The sequence below is a fragment of the Hemiscyllium ocellatum genome, chromosome 1, assembly GCF_020745735.1.
Source record: "Hemiscyllium ocellatum isolate sHemOce1 chromosome 1, sHemOce1.pat.X.cur, whole genome shotgun sequence".
In the NCBI taxonomy this organism is placed as follows: domain Eukaryota; kingdom Metazoa; phylum Chordata; class Chondrichthyes; order Orectolobiformes; family Hemiscylliidae; genus Hemiscyllium; species Hemiscyllium ocellatum.
The window spans coordinates 73,915,894-73,937,801 of NC_083401.1; the positions used below are offsets into that span (position 1 = coordinate 73,915,894).

A 21,908-nucleotide genomic window follows, 5' to 3' on the forward strand; every position below is an offset into this window, starting at 1 on the left:
CTTTTTGGTAGAAATTGTGTGTGATCTCCAAGGTGAAGGGGTATATGTAGGAGTATGGGTCTGGATGGTATACGCTTCAGCGGGTCGGTGTGGACTTGTTGGGCCGAAGGGCCTGTTTCCACACTGTAAATAATCTAATCTAATCTAATCTAAGACCACAATCCAAATATGACACTTGGGCCATGTGTTCCAAAGAAAATGTGTTCTCCAATTCAACTGGGATAATTCTGCAGAAAATCCCATGGCATTTCTTTGAAATGGAAAGAATGTTGTTATTCATGAAGAAATTTGAAATATGTGAGCAAGTTGATGGTCTGCAAGTCTTTCTTTCATGAACCTCACCAAGATGGAAGAAGTAGTAGTCTGTTTTATTTAGTTAGATGATTGGGTGATTAGTAAGCTCCTAATGTACCTGCTTCTAACTGTTTATAAAATAATATTTGACTACATATGGAATATTATCTTGCTTGACATTGGCAGATTATAGTTATGCACAGCAGACACACATATATATTAAAAGCAACACTATATTGGGATAGCAAATTATGATTTGCAGAAAAGCCAGAAAATGGGAACACAGAAAGACATTATCAGAGAGAGTTGAACAGCTGTACATATTGGTTATTTTTTGCTCGCCTCTCCTCAGCAATGGAGCAATAGATGACTGCAGTCATGGTAAAACATTATTTTTAAAACCAGCATACTCCACACCACAGCATATATTTAGCTTGGCCACAAAATTTAAAGAATTATTCCTTTTGTCTCCTCAAGTAACTCCCAATCCACAAGTCCTGCCTTAAAGTTAGGTTTTCCTGTATGCACTTTACAGTGGTGTTATGAAATGGTTGTTAAGTAAACAGGACCAACATTTAGTGTTTTAAACATTCTATCTTAAGAACTGAACTAACTGTCATAATTTATTCCCCAGTTTTGGCCTGCCAACAGAAGGGGAAATCAGCACTTTTGCAATATAAAAATAAGATAAACAGCTATGGCCTGAATCTTACCATTTTTTTGGCTAAGAGTCATTTTTGTTGAATTTCATGGATGGTTTCACTTTGTAAGGCCAAGCAAGTTTTTTCATGCCATTTTCCTCAATTTGACTCATTAACTACCGACCATGCCCGTACAATGCCCCTCTCAACTGGTGCCAGCCCGATTCTAACAATGGCCAGAAAAACTTGCTGCCGCCAGGTATCCCAGAATAAACTGTCACCCTTCACCAAGATGCCATCTTTAGAAGGTCTATATACACCCACTTGCATTTTGGTGCTGCCCTGCACTCTTCAGGACATTTGCCTCCGACATGGCACTGAAGAGGAAATTGGCACCCTTTTTCTGGACAAGGCCTTGGGATCCTGATGGACCACTTCAGCAGATCCTGCAGGCCTTCTCCAGAGTTGCCTGTCATGCCAGTGTGCTCTCATCACCCAGCTTTGTAAGACAAAGGTCAAGATCTTTTCCGTTTTGCCAGGGTACTTGCTATGATCTTCTTTCAGTTCTGTTACATGATACTCATTCCATCTTTGCAACTGCACACATCTCCCACCAAGGCTCATGCCCAACCATATTTCCTATTGCCTGCAACATCTTCACTCACACTCTTAACGATGCAATCTCCCAACAGCGCCAGCCATACATGGCCTCTGTGCCTCTTACTGAGTCAGTTGGGACCAATTACTGCGCCTCCTATTTTCAAATCACTTTATCCCTCCCTTTCTTCCAGCTCAGGTATACCTCAGGGTTCTGAGCAAATGCCATTCAATCCAAAACATCAACTCTGATTTCTCTCCACAGATCCTGCCAGACCTGTTGAGCTTTTCCAGCACTTTCTGTTTTTGTTTCTGAATGACAATATCTGCAGTTCTTTTGGTTTTATTTAACTGATTTGTGATATGACCAAATTTGAAAAGACAGTAATAGGGCGTCTGATATTTGGCTCCTCACTGCCTACAATGAGATAGTTCTGACTGTGACAGCCCACAAAGCATCTGCTTGATGGTGACTAACTTTTGGACTGATATCAAAGGCTTCCCTTGACTTAGTGTCCTGGGACCCGCGACTGATAGGTGTCACCCTTCATATAACTTAACACTACTTGGAAGCATATGTCAGGTATAGACAGGATAGATGGAACGAATCCTTAGAAGAGTATGAAGGCAGTAGGGGTATATTTAAGAGGAAAATCAGAAGAGCAAAAAGGGGGCATGAGATAGTTTTGGCAAATAGGGTTAAGGAGAATCTAAAGTGTTTTTACAAGAATATCACAAAAGGGTAACTAGGGAGAGAATCGGGCCCCTCAAAGTTCAGCAAGGCGGCCTTTGTGTAGAGCTGCAGGAGAACGGGGAGATACTAAATGAGTTTTTTGCATCAATGTTTACTGTGGCAAAGGACTCGGAAGACATAGAATGTATGGAAATGGATGGTGACATCTTGAAAAATGCCCGTATTACAGAGAAGGAAGTACTGGATGTCTTGAAACGCATAAAAGTGGATAAATCCCCAGGATCTGATCAGGTGTACCGTAGAACTCTGTGGGCAGCTAGGGAAGTAATTGCTGGGCCCTTGTTGAGATATTTGTATCATTGATGGTCACAGGTAAGGCCAGAAGATTGGAGGTTGGCTAACTTGGTACCACTATTTAAGAAGGTTGGTAAAGACAAGCCAGGGAACTATAGACCAGTGAGCCTGATGTTGGTGGTGAACAAGTTGTTTGAAGGAAGGATGTACATGTATTTGAAAAGGCGAGGGTTGATTAGGGATAGCCAATATGGCTTTGTTAAGTGGGAAATAATATCTCACAAACTTGATTGAGTTTTTTGAAGTAACAATAAGGATTGATGAGGGCAGAGCAGTAGACATGATCTATATGGACTTCAGTAAGGTGTTGGACAAGGTTCCCCATGGGAGAATGGTTAGCAAGTTTAGATCTCATTCAATACAGGGAAAGCTAGCCATTTGGATACAGAACTGGCTCAAAGGTAGAAGACAGAGGGTGGTGGTGATGGAGGGTTGTTTTTCAGACTAGAGGCCTGTGACCAATGGAGTGCCACAAGGATCGATGATGGGTCCACTACTTTTTGTCATTTGTATAAATGATTTTGATGTGAGCTTAAAAGGTATAGTTAGTAAGTTTGTAGATGACACAAAAATTGGAGGTGTAGTGGACAGCAAAGAAGGTTACCTCGATTACAAGAGGATCTTGATCAGATAAGCCAATGGACTGAGAAGTGGCAGATGGAGTTTAATTTAGATAACTGTGAGGTGTTGCATTTTGGGAAAGCAAATCTTAGCAGAACTTATACACTTAATGGTAAGTCCTAGGGAGTGTTGCTAAACAAAGAGACCTCGGAGTGCAGGTTCATAGCTCCTTGAAAGTAGAATCACAGGTAGATGGGATAGTGAAGAAGGCGTTTGGTATGCTTTCCTTTATTGGTCAGAGTATTGAGCACAGGAATTGGGAGGTCATGTTGTGACTATACAGGACATTGGTTAGGCCACTTTTGGAATGTTGTGTGCAATTCTGGTCTCCTTTCTATTGGAAGGATGTTGTGAAACTTGAAAGAGTTCAGAAAGGATTTACAAGGATGTTGCTAGGTTTAGAGCATTTGAGCGATAGGGCAAGGTAGAATAATCTCGGGCTGTTTTCCTTGGAGTGTCAGAGGCTGAGGACTGACCTTATAGAGGTTTACAAAATCATGAGGGGCATGGATAGGATAAAAAGATAAAGTCTCTTCCCTGGGGTAGGGGAATAGGGGAGTCCAGATCTAGAGGGCATAGGTATAGGGTGAGAGGGGAAAGATATAAAAGAGACCTAAGGGGCAACTTTTTCACGCAGAGGATGGTGTGTGTGTGTGTGTGTGTGTGTGTGGTGGGAGGGGGGGGGGGGGAATGGGCTGCCAGAGGAAGTGGTGGAGGTCTGTACAACTGCAACATTTAAAAAACATCTGGATGGGTATATGAATAGGAAGGATTTAGAGGGATATGGGCTGGGTGCTGGCAGCTGGGACTAGATTGGGTTAGGATATCTGGTCAGTATGGACGAGTTAGATGAAAGGGTCTGTTTCTGTGCCGTACATCTGCATGACTCTGTGACTCTACTTCCCTCTGACTGGCCATTTGATTGAGACACATGCAGTATCAGTGCTGCATTATCCACTGCACATGGTACAAGTGTATAATACTAATGTAACATGGTTATACAGCAACATATCCATCCCTTGACTCATGGCTGCTGACAGCCATGACAAGCTGCCTGGCTTTGACTTTGTGCTAAAAGACAATGCATGGCAAGGCACAGAGCCGGTGAGAATCCAATGATGCAATTGGTCGTATGCTGGAAAGCAAGTGTGCAGCCTTGAAATGCAGCCAGGTCCAGTCTGTGAGCTGGTGGCCTGTCCTTGCACACAAAGTACCCCTACAGTAACATTGTTGGAGAGATGGAGGGCAGCATGAAGTTGCAGAACCCCACTGTAAGCACTCTAAGAGATGTGGCGGCAGGTTAGCACTCCTGCCTCACAGCGCAGGAGACCGGGTTCAATTTCAGCATTCGTTGATTGTGTGGAGTTCACACTTTCTCGCTGTGTCTGGGTCAGTGCAGACTCAATGGACTGAATGGCATCTATCTGCGTGCCATGACAATATGGAGAGTTTGACATGTCTCAAATAACAAGAGCACGTGTGGCTGAAGCCCTTGGTGAATGTGTTAAGATTTTGGTGCGTGATGTCCAAGATGGAGGCCTGGGGTGCAAGAATTAAGCTGGAGTCACTCTGAAGGAATTCTTGGCATCTAGTTTCTATCTGATGTGTGGCAGAATAGGAACCTGCATATTAATGAAACAAGATTCAGTGATAAGGAGCAAAAATGCTGTAGGGAATCTAACCTAATTTAATCTAATTCCCGATGATAAGAATTTGCTTATCCCAACAAGAATCTTGTCTCGACGCCCAGAATTCTATTGGAAAATACAACTTGTTGTTACCAATATTGAGAAAATCCTTGCTGAACGTTTCATGCGATCTTGCCAGATTTCTCACCATGCTCCATAAAGTTCAAGATCCCATAAGATTCAATGCTTTGACTTTATTTTGTTTAGTATCTCACATGTAGGAAGGAAAATCTTATGAGAGGTGACAAAAGTAGGGCTGAATTTCCCCATGTCTTCAGCATCGTGGGCAATGGTATAATTTGGGTAAAAATATGACCAGGTTGAAGAACCCTGATTCACAATGACAAGAAAAGAATTTCAGATTTTCCTTCTAAAGTTTCAACAGCCAAGATTAGAATCTCAATAAAAAGTTGCAATCATATTATTTCCATTCCGTTGTCTCATTTCTATGCAACTCTCAGTTCTCTCTCCCTCTTTTAGGAAACTAGATGGTGACAATTTCAAAATGGAAAGTCAGACCTGATGGATCTCGTTGCCATTTGCTCCTCCAGCCTTCTATTTTAATACCCCTTCAACAACACGTTCTTGGATACTCCATGGGCAATGTTGTCTTGCACCTTTTGTCCACCAAAGTCAGCATCAATAAATCACGAGCCTCACCACATTATTATGGCCAATCTGGGACCAACTCAGAATCCAGTTTGACTGTTCAGGACTTCATCTTGAAGCTCAGGAACACTTTTAATCTGCTCCTGCCAGGCCGTTTTGCATACAAGAACACACAGTAAGCACGTCCATCAACACAAAATTGATTGTATGGTTCTTAGTTTCACTTCTTTGGGTTCACCCACTTTCCAATACTTGAGCTCTGTCAGCCTCTGTGTGCTGCATAGTTTTTTTTAGCCAGAGGGTAGGATGGGTTAGTAGCTGTGGAGGATGAGGTGTTTGGGAGCCTTTGCGTGAAGCTCCTGAATGCAATATTGAGATGGTAGCCCATGAGCATTGGTGAGGAATATGTGCAGTGGCAGAGTTAGAGTGAGTATGAGGCAACAGAAAGGAGATGATGGCACTTATTCTTGCGGAGTGCAAAAGTCATTGCACTTTCCCCTGAGCTTCCTGTCCACCAGAAACTCCAGGATCCTGTTTGGAAAACAATGTGCTAGTGACCCTTTCTGAGACATTTTTGTTTCTGAAAGAAATAATGTGGGAGGTAATTTCTGCTTGACTGTGGCTGAAATGTTGACCAACTAGGTTGAATATATAGTGCCAGCATCTCATATGCTGGAAAGTCATGGCGGTGGCAGGGATTGACCTCTCCTGCACATTGCAACTTCACTTCTCCTGTACATTGATGGTTCAGGTAGAACATCAAAGGGCCCAGTTGCATAATGAATAAGGTGATAAGCGAATGATAGTGTGAAAAAGTCACTGAGAGCTGTGAGGTGACATCCATCAAGAAATTCTTCAAAAACAACATTTAGCTTAAAAATGAATAATCCAACATTTGGGCAAGATCTTAAAAGTGGAGACTTGCGGATAGACAAAAACACCAAACTCAAAGTTAAAGGCATGGCAAGTTAATAGCAGGGGGAGTTGTGGGTGTAGAATGCAGGAATTTACATTCTGGGCAGGCCATGATCATTAAGTAATTTAAAATTGGAGGACATAGAGGATATCAGTTAGTGAGAACAGAGATGAAAGATGTTTTTGTTTATTCTTTCAAGGAATGTACATTTACTATTTAGATTTAGATTTAGATTTTATAGTCATGTGTACTCAAGTACAGGGTACAGGAGAATAGTGAAAAAGTGCGCAATGTCGCCATTCCCAGCACCATCCTCATACAAAGATACCTAACAAAGAGAACTTGGAGTGCAGGTTCATAGTTTCTTGGAAATGGAGTCACAGGTAGACAGGGTAGTGAAGAAGGTGTTTGGTATGCTTGCATTTTTTTTATCATTGCACTGAGTATAAGAGTTGGGAGGTCATGTTGCGGCTGTACAGGACATTGATTAGACCATTTTTGGAATACTGTGTGCAATTCTGGTCTCCCTGCTATAAAACCGCAAGACACATGAGTAGAAATTAGGCCATTCAGCCCATCGAGTCTGCTCCGCCATTCAATCATGACTGATACATTTCTCAATCCATTCTCTTCCATTCTCCCCATAACCCTTGATCCACTTGTTCCTCAAGAACCTATCTATCTCAGTTTTAAATATATTCAATCAACTGGCTGCATTCCATAGATTCATCAATCTCTGGCTGAAGAAGTTTCTACTTATCTCCTTTCTAAAACGTTTCCCCTTTATTCTAAGGCTGTGCCCTTGGGTCCTAGTCTCTCCTAACAATGGAAACATCTTCCCAATATCTGCTCTGTCCAGGCCATTCAGTATTCTATCTTTTAGAATCCCCCCCCAACTCCATCCTTCTGAACTCCATTGAGTACAGACCCAGAGTCCTCAAACATTTCTCATATGTTAAGCTTTTCATTCCTGGGACCATTTTTGTGAATGGCCTATGAATATGCTCCAGGGCCAGTATATCCTTCCTGAGATACAGGGGCCAAAATTGCACACAATATTCCAAACGCCGCCTGACCAGGGCCTTAGAGAGCCTCAGAAGTACATCCTTGCTTTTACATTTAATCCTCTCAAAATAAATGCCATCATTGCATTTGTCTTCCTAACTACTGACTCAGCCTACAATACTACCTTGACAGAATCCTGGATCAGAACTTCCAAGTCTTTTTGCACTCATATTTCTGAATTTTCTTTCCAGTTAAAAAGCTGTCCATGCATTTACTCTTCCTAGCAAAGTGCATGACCTCACACTTTCCCACGTTGCCCTCTATCTGCCACTTCTTTGCCCACTCTCCTAACCTGTCCAAATCCTTCTGCAGCCTCCAGGCCACCTTAGTGCTGCCTGTCCCTCGACCTATCTTTGTATTATCTGCAAACTTAGCTAGAATTCATCTAGATCGTTAATGTATAAAGTGAAAAGTTGTGACCCCAACACTGAGTCTTACGGAACACCACTTGTCACTGGCTGCCATCCTGGGAAGGACACTTTTATCCCAATTCTGTGTGTTTCTGTCACACAGCCAAAAGGATGTTGTGAAACTTGAAAGGGTTCAGACAAGGATGTTGCCAGGGAAGGGTTTGAGCTATGGGGAGAGGCTGAATAGATTAGGATTATTTTCCCTGGAACATCAGAGCTGAGTTGTGACCTAATAGAGGTTTATAAAATCATGAGGGGCATGGACAGGATAAGTAGACAAGGTCTTTTTCCCCCAGTTATGTAGTCAAAACTAGAGGGTAAAAGTTTAAGGTGAGAGGGGAAAGATTTAAAAGGGACCCAAGGGGGACCTTTTTTATGCAGAGGGTGCATGTATGAAATGATCTGCCAGAGGAAATGGTGGAGGCTGGTACAATTACAACATTTAAAAGACATCTGATGGATGTATGAATAGGAAGGGTTCAAAGGGATTATGAGCCAAATGCTGGCAAATGGGGCTAGATTTATTTAGGATATCTGGTCAGCGTGGATAAGTTGCCTGAAGAGTCTGTTTCCATGCTTTTTAACTCTAAGACTTTATGAGGTACAAAATCTTAGGTACAAACTGGAAAAGTAAAGAAATAAGTTAAAAAGTTCAACACTACAGTTCTTAGTATAAAATAGAAAAAATAAAGAAATAAAGTTAAAAGTTAAATATTACAGTCCTTTCTTAAGTCATGGGTCTGCAGATGCTCCATGTTCCATCCTGAATTAATTTGAGAAAGTGGTGGTGAGCTGCTTTCTTGAATTACTGAAATCCACGTGATGCCGAGACAACTTCAGTGCTACTAGGGATGGCATTCCAGGATTTGACACAGTGATACTGAAGGAAATGTAATTTAGTGCCAAGTCAGTATAGTGTGTGGCTTAAAAAGGAATCTGTAGATTGTATTCCCAAGTATCTGCTGCCCTTATCTTTTTTGATGATAGAGGCTGTAGGAGCTCTTGTGGATCACTGCAGTGCAGTTTGTAGATGGTATACACTGCTGCCACCATGGTGGAGGTCGTAAATGTCAGAGATGTCAGATGGAGTGCAAATCCAGAAAGCTGCTTTGTCCTGGATGGTGTCAAGCTTCTTGAGTGTTGTTACAGCTGCACTCACCCAGGCAAGTGAGGGGTATTCCATCACATTTCTGACTTGTGCCTTGTAAATGGTAGACAGGCTTTGGGGAGTAATAGGTGGGTTACACACTGCATAATTCCTCACCTCTGACCTGCCCTTGTAGCCAAAGCTTTTAGATACTCCATTGAAATGAGTCAATGCAGACTGGGAGGTTACATAAGCACCTGGTGTCGGCTGCCAAACCTGAATTCAAAGCTTCTGGTCCAACGTTTTTCTTGGTGGATGCTTCACTGGAGTCAGGTTGGCCAGAATGTTGTAATAGTGACTCCTGGCTTATCAATCCAATGTGTGGACTACTGGAATGGCGCCACGGTGTTGGCTGCAGCAATGGGGAGGCAGGGTCTCCTGGCCGTGGTACACCTGAAGCATGGGCCTTGCAGAAGTCCTGCAGTCATATTTCAAACCCTGGCATGAAGATGAACTTGACTTAAGTGCTTTGTTTTCATTCTCAAAATGACACCAGATTATGGCAACAGAGCACTCTTCATTGTATCTCCTTGGATATACCGGACAATGAATCATTCATTTATTCATTATGTGACTGGACCAGTTCAATTTTTGATCAAAGGTATCTCCTAGGATTTTGATAATGAGGGATTTAGTGATGATAATGCCACTGAATTTTCAGGGGTAATGGCATATTTTCTTTCTGTTGGTGAATCAGACTTGGTCCAACATAGTGTTCAGGAAGGTTGACAAGGGCAGGATGATAGACGTAGGCTCATATGGATTTCAGTAAAGGCTTTGATAAGGTTCCAAAGAATGTGGTGATGGAAAAGCGCAGCTGGTCAGGCAGCATCCGAGTATTCCTGATGAAGGGCTATGCCCAAAACGTCGATTTTCTTGCTCCTTGGATGCTGCCTGACCGGCTGTGCTTTTCCAGCACCACACTCTTCGACTCTGATCTCCAGCATCTGCAGTGCTCACTTTATCATCCTTTGGTAAGGTTCCACATGGTAAGCTGTTCTTGAAGGTTAGATCACATGGAATCCAGTGTGAGCTGGCAAATTAGATACAAAATTGGCATGATGGTAGGAAGCAGAGAGTAATCGTGGAAGGTTACTTGTCAGACTGGAGGCCTGTGACCCGTGACATGCCTCAAGAGTCGTTGTCGAGCCTATTACTGTTTGTTATCTACATCAATGATTTGGATGAGAATGTACAAGGCACGATTACTAAGTTTGCTGATGACACTAAAATAGGTGGTATCATGGACAGTGAGGAAGGTTATCAGAAATTGCAAAAGGAGCTTGATCATCAGGGGAAGTGGTTTGAGAAATGGCAAATAGAGTTTAATATAAATAAGTGTGAGGTCTTGCATTTTGGAAAATCAAATCAAGGTAGGAGTTTCATGGTGAACGGTAGGGCGTTAAGGAGTGTAGTGGAACAGAGGGACCTTGGAGTTCAGGTTCATAGTTCTCTGAAAGTGGAGTCAGGATAGACAGGACAGTGAAAACAGCTTTTGGAACAACGGCCTTCATCAGTCAGGGCATTGAGTATAGAAGTCGGGAAGTTACGTTGCAGTTGTACAGAACTTTGGTGAAGCCGCACTTGAAGTATTGTGTTCAGTTTTGGTCACCTTGCTATAAAAAGGATGTTATTAAACTGGAAAGAGTGCAGAAAATATTTACAAGAATGTTGCCTGAACTCAATGGTTTGTGTTATATGGAGAGGTTGGACAACTAGGACTTTTTTCTTTCGAGCATAGGAGACTGAAGGGGGACTTTTTAACGTGTATAAGATCGTGAGAGGCATGGATAGGGTGAATGCACTCAGTCTTTTTCCCAGGGTGGAGGAATTGAGGACTAGAGGGCATCAGTTTAGAGGGGAAATGATAAATGGGAATTTGAGGAGCAACTTTTTAAACAGAGGGTGGTACACAGATGGAATGAGCTGCCAGCAGAATAGTTTGAGGCGGGTACATTAACAACATTTAAAAGGCATTTGGACAAATACATGAGTAGGAAAGGATTAGAAGACTATGCGCCAAGTGCAGGGAAATGGGGTTAGTGTGGACGGACATTTTGGTCGACATGGACCATTTTGGGTAAAAGGGCCTGTCTCTGTGCTATAGGACTCTATGACTGTAACAGAGCTCTGCAAAAACAGTAATTATGGAGGCCAGAGAATAGTTTAGAGGTACTTGTTGGCAATGTTATGAAACAGATGTAAGCATTATTTGAGGGAAATGCTATGAGGTCAGAATCTCACTTCATAGTCAAATAGGCTTTAAATGGAAAATCATTATTTTTAACAGATAGTAGTCCAGTCACATCTTCTATCGATCACTCTCAGGAGAATGGGCATTCAATTGCCTGAGTAATCTCTGATTAGGACTCCTTAAAGGGTTTCCATACAATTTCTAAGTGAAGTGTTTTTGACTTACTTTTGCTGGTGCAGAATCAATTGACTTACTCATGTAGTTAGTTCCTAAAGTGTTTTGAAGGTTATGGATTTTTAAGGGAGTGATGCTGAGATGTAGCAACGAAGAAAACTGAGTAAGGCAGTCTGTCAGATTAATGATTTGGAGATGCTGGTGTTGAACTTGGGTGTACAAAGTTAAAAATCACACAACACCAGGTTATAGTCCAACAGGTTTAATTGGAAGCACACTAGCTTTTGGAGCGACACTCCGAACAATCACCTGATGAAGGAGCGCCGCTCCGAAAGCTAGTTTGCTTCCAATTAAACCTTTTGGACTATAACCTGGTGTTGTGTGATTTTTAACTTTCTCAGATTAAAATCTGCTTCAATAATTGAGACTAAAGTGGGAGTACCTACTGGCTGCAACATAATTTGGAAATGAAACATAGGCAGCAAAGGTGAGAGAGGTGATGTAGAGGGAGCATGATATAGGGGATGTAGTGCACAAAAATCTGAGCTATTCACCTTGATATACTCATCTATTTCCTGTCTAAACACTGTCTTTGTTTGACCTAGTACTTCTAAGCAGTGCTTACAGAGTGACTACAGCATGGCTAATAAAAGGTAGTTAATTTACACTTGGGGACTCTGCAGATGACCATGGATGCTGACCTTGAGCATCCACTTTATCATGGATATAGTGCTGTGGTTCGCAGTCTGGCAGAAATGCAATAAAAGGGCACTGGCTAAGTGACAGTGCTGAGAGATGCAGATCCTATCACCTTATAAGTAACAGAAGATTCATGCTCCCCAGAATTACTACCTCTTGCCTGGCCAGTGATACAGCAGTCCCAGTTGTCTTACTTACTCCTGGGAAATGTGTGTTGCTGGCAGGCCCCCCATTATGCCCATCTGTGGTTGCCCTTGAGAAAGTGCCTTCTTGAACTTCTGCAGTCCATGTGATGTAGACCCACAATGTTCTTAGGAAAGGAATTCCAGGATTTTGACCTAGCAATAGTGAAAGAATAGCATTTTTTTTTCCAGGTTAGGATGGTGACTGGCTTGGGGGGGAACTTGCAGTGGTGGTGCTCACATGAATCTGCTGCCCTTGTCCTTCTACATGGAGGAGGTTATAGGTTTGTAAGATGCTGTCTTTCTGCAGTGCTTCTCGTAGATAGTACACAAATTGATGCTACTGAGTATTGGTGGTGGAGGGAGTAGATGTTTATGGATGTAGTGCCAATCCAGCAGGCTACTTTGTCCTGGATGGTGTCAAGCTTCCTGAGTGTTGTAGGAGCTGCACTCATCCAGACAAATGGGGAATTTTCCATCACACTCCTAACTTGTGCTATATACATGATGGACAGGCTTTGGGAAATCAGGAGGTGAGTTACTCATGGCAGCATTCCTGACCTGCTCTTGTAGGCACTATGTTGATATTGTTTGTGATTAGATTAGATTACTTACAGTGTGGAAACAGGCCCTTCGGCCCAACAAGTCCACACCGACCCACCGAAGCGCAACCCACCCATACCCCTACATACACCCCTTACCTAATACTACGGGCAATTTAGCATGGCCAATTCACCTGACCCGCACATCTTTGGACTGTGGGAGGAAACCGGAGCACCCGGAGGAAACCCATGCAGACACGGGGAGAACGTGCAAACTCCACACAGTCAGTCGCCTGAGTTGGGAATTGAACCCAGGTCTCAGGTGCTGTGAGGCAGCAGTGCTAACCACTGTGCCACTGTGCTGTGTTGAGTTATGGTCAATAGTAACACCCAGGATGTTAATAGTGGGGTTTCAGTGATGGTAACACCATTGAAACATAGAAGCATAGACAGTAGGGGTAGGAGTAGGCTACTTGGCCCTTTGAGCCTGCACCACCATTCAATATGATCATGGTTGATCATACAATCTCAGAATCCCGCTCCTTCTTTCTCTCCATAGTCCTTGATCACTTTGGCCATAAGGGCCATGCCCAGCTCCCTCTTGAATATATCTAACAACATCCCCAAAAGCTTCCTGTGATAGAGAAGTCCATGATTCACAATTCTTTGAGTGAAGAAATTCTTCCTCATCTCAGTCCTGAATGGCTTAACCCTTATTCTTAGACTGTGATCCCTAGCTCTGGAGTTCTCTAAAGTCAGGAATATTCCTCTGCGTCTAGCCTGTCCAGTCCAATCACGATTTTATGTACTTCTATGAGATTCCCCCCATCACTGTTCTAAATTCCAGCGAGTACAGGCCCAGCAATCCAGCCTTTCTTCATATATCAGTCCTGCCAACCTGAGAATCAATCTGGTGGATCTTCACTGGACTCCCTCAGTAGCAAGAATGTCCTTTCTCAGACTAGGAAACAAAAACTGCACACAATACTCAAGGTGTAGCCTCACCAAGGCCTTGTATAACTGCAACAAGATATCCTTACTCTGATATTCAAATCCTCTTGCCTTGAAGACCAGCATGCCATAGCTTTCCTCACCATCTACCATACTTGAATGTCACGTTTGAACAACTGCTTCACCGTGGCACCCAGATCTTATTGCACCTCACCTTTTCCTAAACTGTTGCCATTTATATAATAATCTGTCTTTCTAGTTTTGCCACCAAAGCAGATGATCTCACATTGAGCCACATGGTATTGCATTTGTCAAGTACTTGCACACTCAGCCAGCATGTCCAAGTCACCCTGCAGCCTCTCAGCATTGAAAATGAACGACAGTGGTTCGGTTATCTCATATTGGCAATGGTCAGAGGAATGTAGGCGATTGACCCCATTGTAAAAATCATGGCCCACATGAGCCATTTTTTACAAATTTGGACAGAAGATTGGTGGACTGAGACTATCATCCAACCCTTCGTCTAGTCTCGGATAGAACTTAACCATTTAGCATGAAAAGTGTTGACATCAGTCCCACACAATTGGACAAATGCAGCACCTCCTCTCAGCTACTGCTTCCTGCAGGTGAAAGCAGCAGTAATAGGCCATTCAGCCCATTAAGCCTGTTCCGTGGTCAACAAATTTCTGGTTGATCTGGTTTTAGCTCCACTTTCCTGGATGTTCCATTTATATCCTTGACCTGATCCAAAACCCTACTCAGCCTTGAACAAATTCATTGACCTATCTTCCACAGTTTACTGGGGAAGAAAATTCCACAGACACCCTCTGAGAGAGAGAATATCTTCCCATCTCTGTAGAAAAATGAAACTTCCTTCCTCTGAAATATAAACAGTAATGTATTCATATAGACCCCCAGTTAGGCAGAACCCCAAACTAATTCCTACCTCCCGTCATTGATGGATCACTCTTCCGTTAAACAGCAAATATTTCTGAGTCCATTTGTTTGGACTCCATTCGGGATTTCCTGCAAATTAGATCAACTCAGATATTCGGTTTCATCTTTCACAGAACTCCCTGTACCACCGTGCAGCTCTGGTTTTGAAGTTAATCCTCCCCTTTTCTAGCCTCTTGACCGAGGTCGTTACTTTTCCAGAACCAGCTTCATGGAGTAACAGCAAATGCTGTTATTTCTCAGGCATGTCTAAACATTAAGCTTTTCCCACCAATAACGTATTTTCTCTAATAACTTGGCGCCGCACAGGGACAGTGCTCACTATCTCTGAGGGAAGAACCTACTCGCTTAAAGTGCGGATACCAATCACTGGTAACCTGTTTTTTCCTGTAAATCTTTGTCACTTGGCCACAAATAAAATTTATTTCAATTCTTAAAGTACTGAAGGAAAACGCGCTCGCCTTTTTAATAATGTTGGTGACGTTCATTAGTAGTAAGTGAGTCTGCGATCAAGGATAGGGAATTTAAAATAAATCAGCAGAGTTTAACGAGGCTATAATAGCCGGGACTGTGTGTGTTTTCATATGTTGGTCATACATCTCTAGACTTTCTGAATTGCTCCTTTCATTCACTCTGGGGAACTCTTTCAACTTGAGCCCTGTGATACTGGTTGGATCAGTTCACCCACCCCCAGTTACAGTAAGATCTGAGATCCGGGCACTGATTTTAATCGTGTGCTCGATGCAAACATGTGAGTGAAATTTAAGGCGCCTCTACCCTGCAGCCCGCGGGCAATTTCCAATCCATCCAAAAGCCTGCATGGTCATCATTCCAAATGCAGAGTGTGGAGTCGAGTTTTATCCTCTGTCATTTCAGCCAAACAGGAAATGCCTGGAGATTTCCTCATATTTCTTGCGCTAACTGCCACTGAACTTTAAGAACTTGTCACTGAAACAAGTTGAATTCAGACGGATCATTTCTCCCGGTCTCAGGTCAAAAACGCTCTCTCCCTGATCTTTGAGCTGTTAAAAGAAATCAACCATGTTTTCGAAGCTCCACACCACTGCTCTATTTCTGCTCGTAGGTAAGAAGATATATCCTTGAATTTCGGAGTTACAGGAGATTATGAAGTCTGTCAATGATGTTAAGATTTAATTTTGCTGTACACAGTAGACGACTATAGTTTATCTGTCAATCTGTAATGCGGTGAAGATTACTGTTGATTATACTGAATGCTTTCTCTCTTTCGGTGGATAAGAAATATTTTTTCCAAGTATGTTTCTTTTTTCACCGCCTTATTTCTATGTAAGATGGAAAAAGATAGAACAACCAATGAGGCGATCAAACCGAGCGAATGCTGCTTCACATTTAATAGTCTCTAGTTGTCCGAACAAGATCCTGCTTTTATTTTGTATCTCTGTTCCGAGCAGTACCGTTATTGTTCAGTGAAGCATCCTGCCAACTCATTACACTTGATAGCATTTTGAATGACTGCTCTAATTCCCACTTAAGGAGCATTATTAATGGATTTCCGCGTATTATTTTGAACATTTTGAAAGGGAATAAACCCTTCAGCGTACAGTGACAAATGGATTGACGTGTAAAAAGCTAGATAAATCAATTGGAAGGCTCGTACAGTTTTTTTTTAAAACAAAAGTTCCGCGTTTGGATTTCGTTTAAAATCTCCCTTGCTCCTTGTCATTGTCAAGACTTCAAAATAGTTCTGCAATTCCTTCCGCTCATTATAACAAGTGGATGAAAGCAGATTTCTCTAATCGTTCCCATGTGCAAGAAGCACAACCTTCTCCGGACCAGCTCCAGTGCTCAGGGTGTTGTCTTCCCAGTTGTGATGAAAGCAGACTGCCTACACTGGCTACAACCCAATTGTGAGCTGGGTTCATTACCAACAGAGTGGAATCAAGTCATGCAGCCACACCGTACCTAAGGCATTTTCCTGTATGTGCAAAAAAAGACTAGTCAATATTTCATATGCATTTCGACAATGGTTGCAGTGCGAGAAGCTCATATAGTACATCTCTAAGGTGTAAACAATCCTGTCTGATATTGTTTTTTGAACATTGTTAGCACCCAGCTGTTTAGTAGCTGAGTTAGTAAACATTTCACACGGAACAAAGTTATGAAGATTCTCAGTACTGACGGGTTTGGTGATTTCAGTTAAGGCTCTTGAAGACTTTTGACAGTTGATTGCTGTCCTACTGGATGAGAAAAGGCAAAGTCTACTCAAATTCTTATTTCCTGTCAACATATTATGGGCGGCATGGTGGCACAGTGGTTAGCACTGCTGCCTCACAGCGCCAGAGACCCAGGTTCCATTCCTGCCTCAGGCGACTGACTGTGTGGAGTTTGCACATTCTCCCCGTGTCTGTGTGGGTTTCCTCCGGGTGCTCCAGTTTCCTCCCACAGTCCAAAAATGTGCAGGTTAGGTGAATTGACCACGCTAAGTTGCCCGTAGTATTAGTGGCAGGGGTAAATGTAGGGAATGGATCTGGGTGGGTTGAGCTTCAGCAGGTCGGTGTGGGCTTGTTGGGCCGAAGGACCTGTTTCCACACTGTAAGTAATCTAATTATGATCCCACTTGAATGTGTGTCATGTGGATGTGCAACAATTACAGGCTTAGCCTTGGATCTTTTGGTCTTCATTCATAGCTATAACCAAAGTGTATTAGTAACTCCAGAAAAGGTGTGGGTTTGGTAGGGATGGAGGTGTGAGGGGGCACAAAGTTGTCAGGTAGAATACGGTATGGGGAAATATTCGGTTATGCACTTCAGCATGAAGAATGGAAGGGCTAGATATTATTTAAATGGTGAAGACTGCAGAAAGCTAGAGATTTGGGAGTCCTCATCCATGAACCACAAAAATCTAGCATCCAAGTTCACTTGATAGTAGGGAAGGTAAATGGAATCTAGATGTTAATTTACAAGGGAATGGAGTATAAAACTTGGGAGGTTCTTCTAAAACTATACAAGGCACTAGTCATACCACACCTTAAATACTGTGAAAAGTTTTGGGCTTGTTATCTAAGGAAAGATATAATAATATTAGAGGCAATCCAGAAAATGTTCACTAGATTCAGACTGGGCACAGAGGGACAGTATTATTGGAATGTAGAAGAATGAGAGATGACTTTATTGGATCATACAAGATTCCTAGGGGACTTGCTGGATAGATTGGGATCAGTCGTTTCCCCTTGTGCAGAGTCTAGGACGAGAGGGGGTGTGTATCTAGAAAAATCTTTACCACAGAGAGCAGTTCATGTTGAGGTATTAAATATATTCAAGACTGAGATAGACAGATTTTTAATCAGGCAGGGAATCAAGGGCTTTAGGGAGAAAGCAGGGAAGTGCAGTTGAGGATGATCAGATTAGCCATGATGTCATGGAACAGCAGAGCAGACATGATGGCTGAATGACAAAAGTGAGGACTGCAAATGCTGGAGATCAGAGTCAAGATTAGGGTGGTGCTGGAAAAAACCAGCAGGTCAGGCAGCATCCGAGGAGCAGGAAAGTTGACATCAGGAATGAGCTGGGAGCCTCCAGGTGGAGAGATAAATGGGAGGGGGTTGGGGCTGAGGAGAGAGTAGCTAAGAGTGCAATAGGTAGATGGAGCTGGGGATGAAGGTGATAGGTTGGAGAGGATGGTGGAGCTGTAGGTGAGAAGGAAGATTTGCAGTAGGCACTGAGGAAGCAGATGTGGCTGTGGTAGTGAGTCTGTTTCAGGACATGGTTGAACAGCTTCAGGCAGAGGAGATGACCTGGGGGCTGCAGTGAGAGAGAGACTCACTGAGATCTTTTTAGAGAGAGGAGGAGAACATCTTCAAGGTAGGCATCCTTGCAAGATGATTCGCAGTAAGGTTAAAATCAACTAGGCGAAAGTGAGGACTGCAGATGCTGGAGATCAGAGTCAAGATAGCCGACTTCTGCTCCTACATCTTAGAGGCTGTTGGACAGATTGAGCCCAATGAGTCAGAGGCCACAAACAAGGACCGCGGTGAAATTGAAAAGCAGTTTATTGAACAAAGCGATATCACAGAAGAGAAATTAACCGGGCTGATACAGAACTACTTCTCTGCACAGATGGCCAGAGTCCTCTTCTCCCAGTGGACAACGCAGGCAGTCTTTATAGGGGTGCAACAAAACGGTGATCATTGTAAAGCAGTTACAGTACAATGGTGAAAATTGTAAAGAGATTAAAACAAGAGTAAACTGAATAGAAGTTAATCAAGCGCTCGGTAGCAGCAATTCATTTGTAATTCAGAGGTGCTGCGCTTTGGGAAAGCAAATCTTAGCAGGATTTATACACTTACTGGTAAGGTTTGAGGGAGTGTTGCTGAACAAAGAGACTTTGAAGTGCAGGTTCATAGCTCCTTGAAAGTGGAGTCGCAGGTAGATAGACTGGTGAAGAAGGCGTTTGGTACGCTTTCCTTTATTGGTCAGAGTATTGAGTACAGGAGTTGGGGGAGGTCATGTTGCGGCTGTGCAGGACATTGGTTAGGCCACTGTTGGAATATTGCATGCAATTCTGGTCTCCTTCCTATCGAAAAGATGTTGTGAAACTTGAAAGGGTTCAGAAAAGATTTACAAGGATGATGCCAGGGTTGAAAGATGGGGAGAGTCTGAACAGGCTAGGGCTGTTTTCCCTGGAGCGTCGGAGGCTGAGGGGTGACCTTATAGATGTTTACAAAGTTATGAGGGGCATGGATAGGCTAAATAGACAAAGTCTTTTCCCTGGGGTGGGGGAGTCCAGAACTAGAGGGCTTGGTTTAGGGTAAGAAGGGAAAAATATAAAAGAGACCTAAGGGGCAATTTTTTCATGCAGAGAATGGTACATGTATGGAATGAGCCGCCAGAAGAAATGATGGAGGCTGGTACAATTGCAACATTTAAGAGGCATTTGGATGGGTATATGAATAGGAAGGGTTTGAAGGGATATGGGCCAGGTGCTGGCAGATAGGACTAGATTGGGTTGGCATATCTGGTCAGCATGGACGGGTTGGACCGAAGGGTCTGTTTCCATGCTGTACATCTCTATGACTCTATGACTCTAATTGACAAAGGAGATTCCAGCATCTCCATGAGTGGGTGAGGGTTCTTCCAAAGGATTCTTCATTGTATTTCCAATCTGCGCGAATATGTGTAAATGTCGCTTCTCCTGGCATTCAGGTGTGTCCATTGTGTTCCTCCTGCAAGCGAAGCCTTCCGAGATCTCTCAGTCTGCCTCTTTGCTTATGCGGTATCAGTTTCAATGGGAAATGAGCCTAACTTTATGGTATTGGGACTGCAGTACTAATCTAGGCTGGGAACTGATTGTGAAAGCTGTCATAGAAAGTGTATTCTCTGGTCTGGGGGTAACTTGGCCATATCTGGTTTCTATGTTAGCCTGTTTGGCCAAGATTAGGGCAATCTGGGCCGTTTCTGTATGTGTTGGCAGGCTTGATCTCTATGTTTTGCAGGCCAGATTCTGTGTTCTTTATGTGGCCACGCTGAGGGTGAGGAGGGTGGCAGATCTTTTTTTCCCACAGGGTCTTATGGTAAACTGTAAAAAAAATCAGAATCTCTACTTCACCTTGCTCACTCCTAGTGTTAGCAGAGGCCAAACACCAAGGTTGGCACTTTAAATATGACAATGAGGCTGAAGTGCTTCGTTCTAGTCCAATTTTCGGAATGTACCTGTGGATGCCTGGTCTTCCTGAGCCTCTGACATTTCACCTCCCAACTCAAGTTTACAATCCTTTCCTCAGAATCTCTAAACCAATCTCCCTCCCTCCCACATCTTTAAACCTCCATCTTTAAACTACCACTACTCTACACAGATATATGAGATTAACCACCTGACCTCCACCCCTACCTGCAACACCACAGCCCAGGCCACATAATTAGAATCCCTTCCCACTTTTCAATTCTTTACCTGCTCCTGAACTTGACCCCCTCCATCATGATAGTTTTTCGCACCCACCATTGGCCTCCCTCTTCATTTCTCAGAACTGGCTTCACAGCCCATCAAGGTATAGAACTACCATGACCTACTCCCCACATGACTGCAAAACAATTCTGTCAAGCAGTGGCAGCCATGCATGCTGCATAGTTAAAGCTTAGTAGATTGAGGTGAACCGCTGAATTCTCAATTCCCTGTGCTTTAGTGAACTCTGGGCCCACACATCACTCGTGTTTATGACTCTAAACTATGATAAGAGGTGAGCTTGCAATCCATTCAGTAATGTCAACAAGAATGGTTAGGCTTTCAAAGTCTGAATCCCAAATATAATATCATATTCTATCCTGTACCAAGTCTTATCAACCTTTGGTTTCTGACTCAGTTGACCTACATCACTCCCCCAACACCTTTTCTTTAACATTCTCATCCTTAGCTTTAATTCCTTCATCACCTTTCTCCATGTTATCTTTGCTAACTTCCTCAGTAATGTATATAACTTGCCAAATGGTTCTATTCTCATTCGCCTAATTCTAATGCCTTGCGTATATGCACCATTGAATTTACCTTTACAATCGACTGTGAGACTTGATTGGGCATATCTACAATGTCTTATCAGAAATATGGAACTACACAAAGAGCAACACTCCCTCTTGTTGCAATGGCATCAAACTTGCAATGACATCAATTCCATGGATTAGAACTTGAAACCAAAACTTTGGTTTGAAAGCAAGGAACGGAGCCAGTACTATTGAAAGGAGGAACTCTAGGTATTAGTCTCCGGTATACAAATAAGGATGCATAGTAGCCCAAGAGCAAATGTTCTGAGACACAATTAGCTCGCAACTACCCAATGAATTGTTGGTGTGCACTGGAAAATTATGGTGGCACAGTTCATGAAATTTGATATATGGTTATAGTGGGCCAGATATCTTGCACAACAGGAGCTAGAAAAATTCACCCACTGTGCACACAGTTTGCTAGCACATTATGTTATTGTGATAAAGTGTAGTCTCCAAACTCTGAGTGCAAGACTGGCTAGATTACCATGCCTATTCTTGGTAATTTTACCCAAGGTTCATATTACATCTGCCTTCAATATGTGTTTGTTTTGTAAACATCTTTTCATCAGCCAGTAATCTGGCATTTAGAAATTGACCAAGGAACTGATTTCAGTACTGCAAGATTTAATATTTATTCAATTTATATAACAACAAACAGGCATTG

At 42.8% G+C, this 21,908-nt stretch overlaps 1 protein-coding gene and 1 long non-coding RNA gene across 2 annotated transcripts in view; one reads left to right on the forward strand and one right to left on the reverse strand.

Annotated features, from left to right (window-relative positions):
- Positions 1-14,946, reverse strand: part of LOC132818846 (uncharacterized) — a 118,872-nt gene extending 103,926 nt beyond the window's left edge. Inside the window, exon 1 of the long non-coding RNA XR_009645029.1 lies at positions 14,725-14,946. This is a non-coding gene — a long non-coding RNA (uncharacterized LOC132818846). The remainder of the gene's footprint in view (positions 1-14,724) is intronic.
- Positions 14,947-15,510: 564 nt separating this feature from the next.
- Positions 15,511-21,908, forward strand: part of itga1 (integrin, alpha 1) — a 216,134-nt gene continuing 209,736 nt past the window's right edge. Inside the window, exon 1 of the mRNA XM_060822674.1 lies at positions 15,511-15,816. Within this exon, the coding sequence (XP_060678657.1) occupies positions 15,774-15,816 (43 nt within the window). The 5' untranslated portion in view covers positions 15,511-15,773. The remainder of the gene's footprint in view (positions 15,817-21,908) is intronic.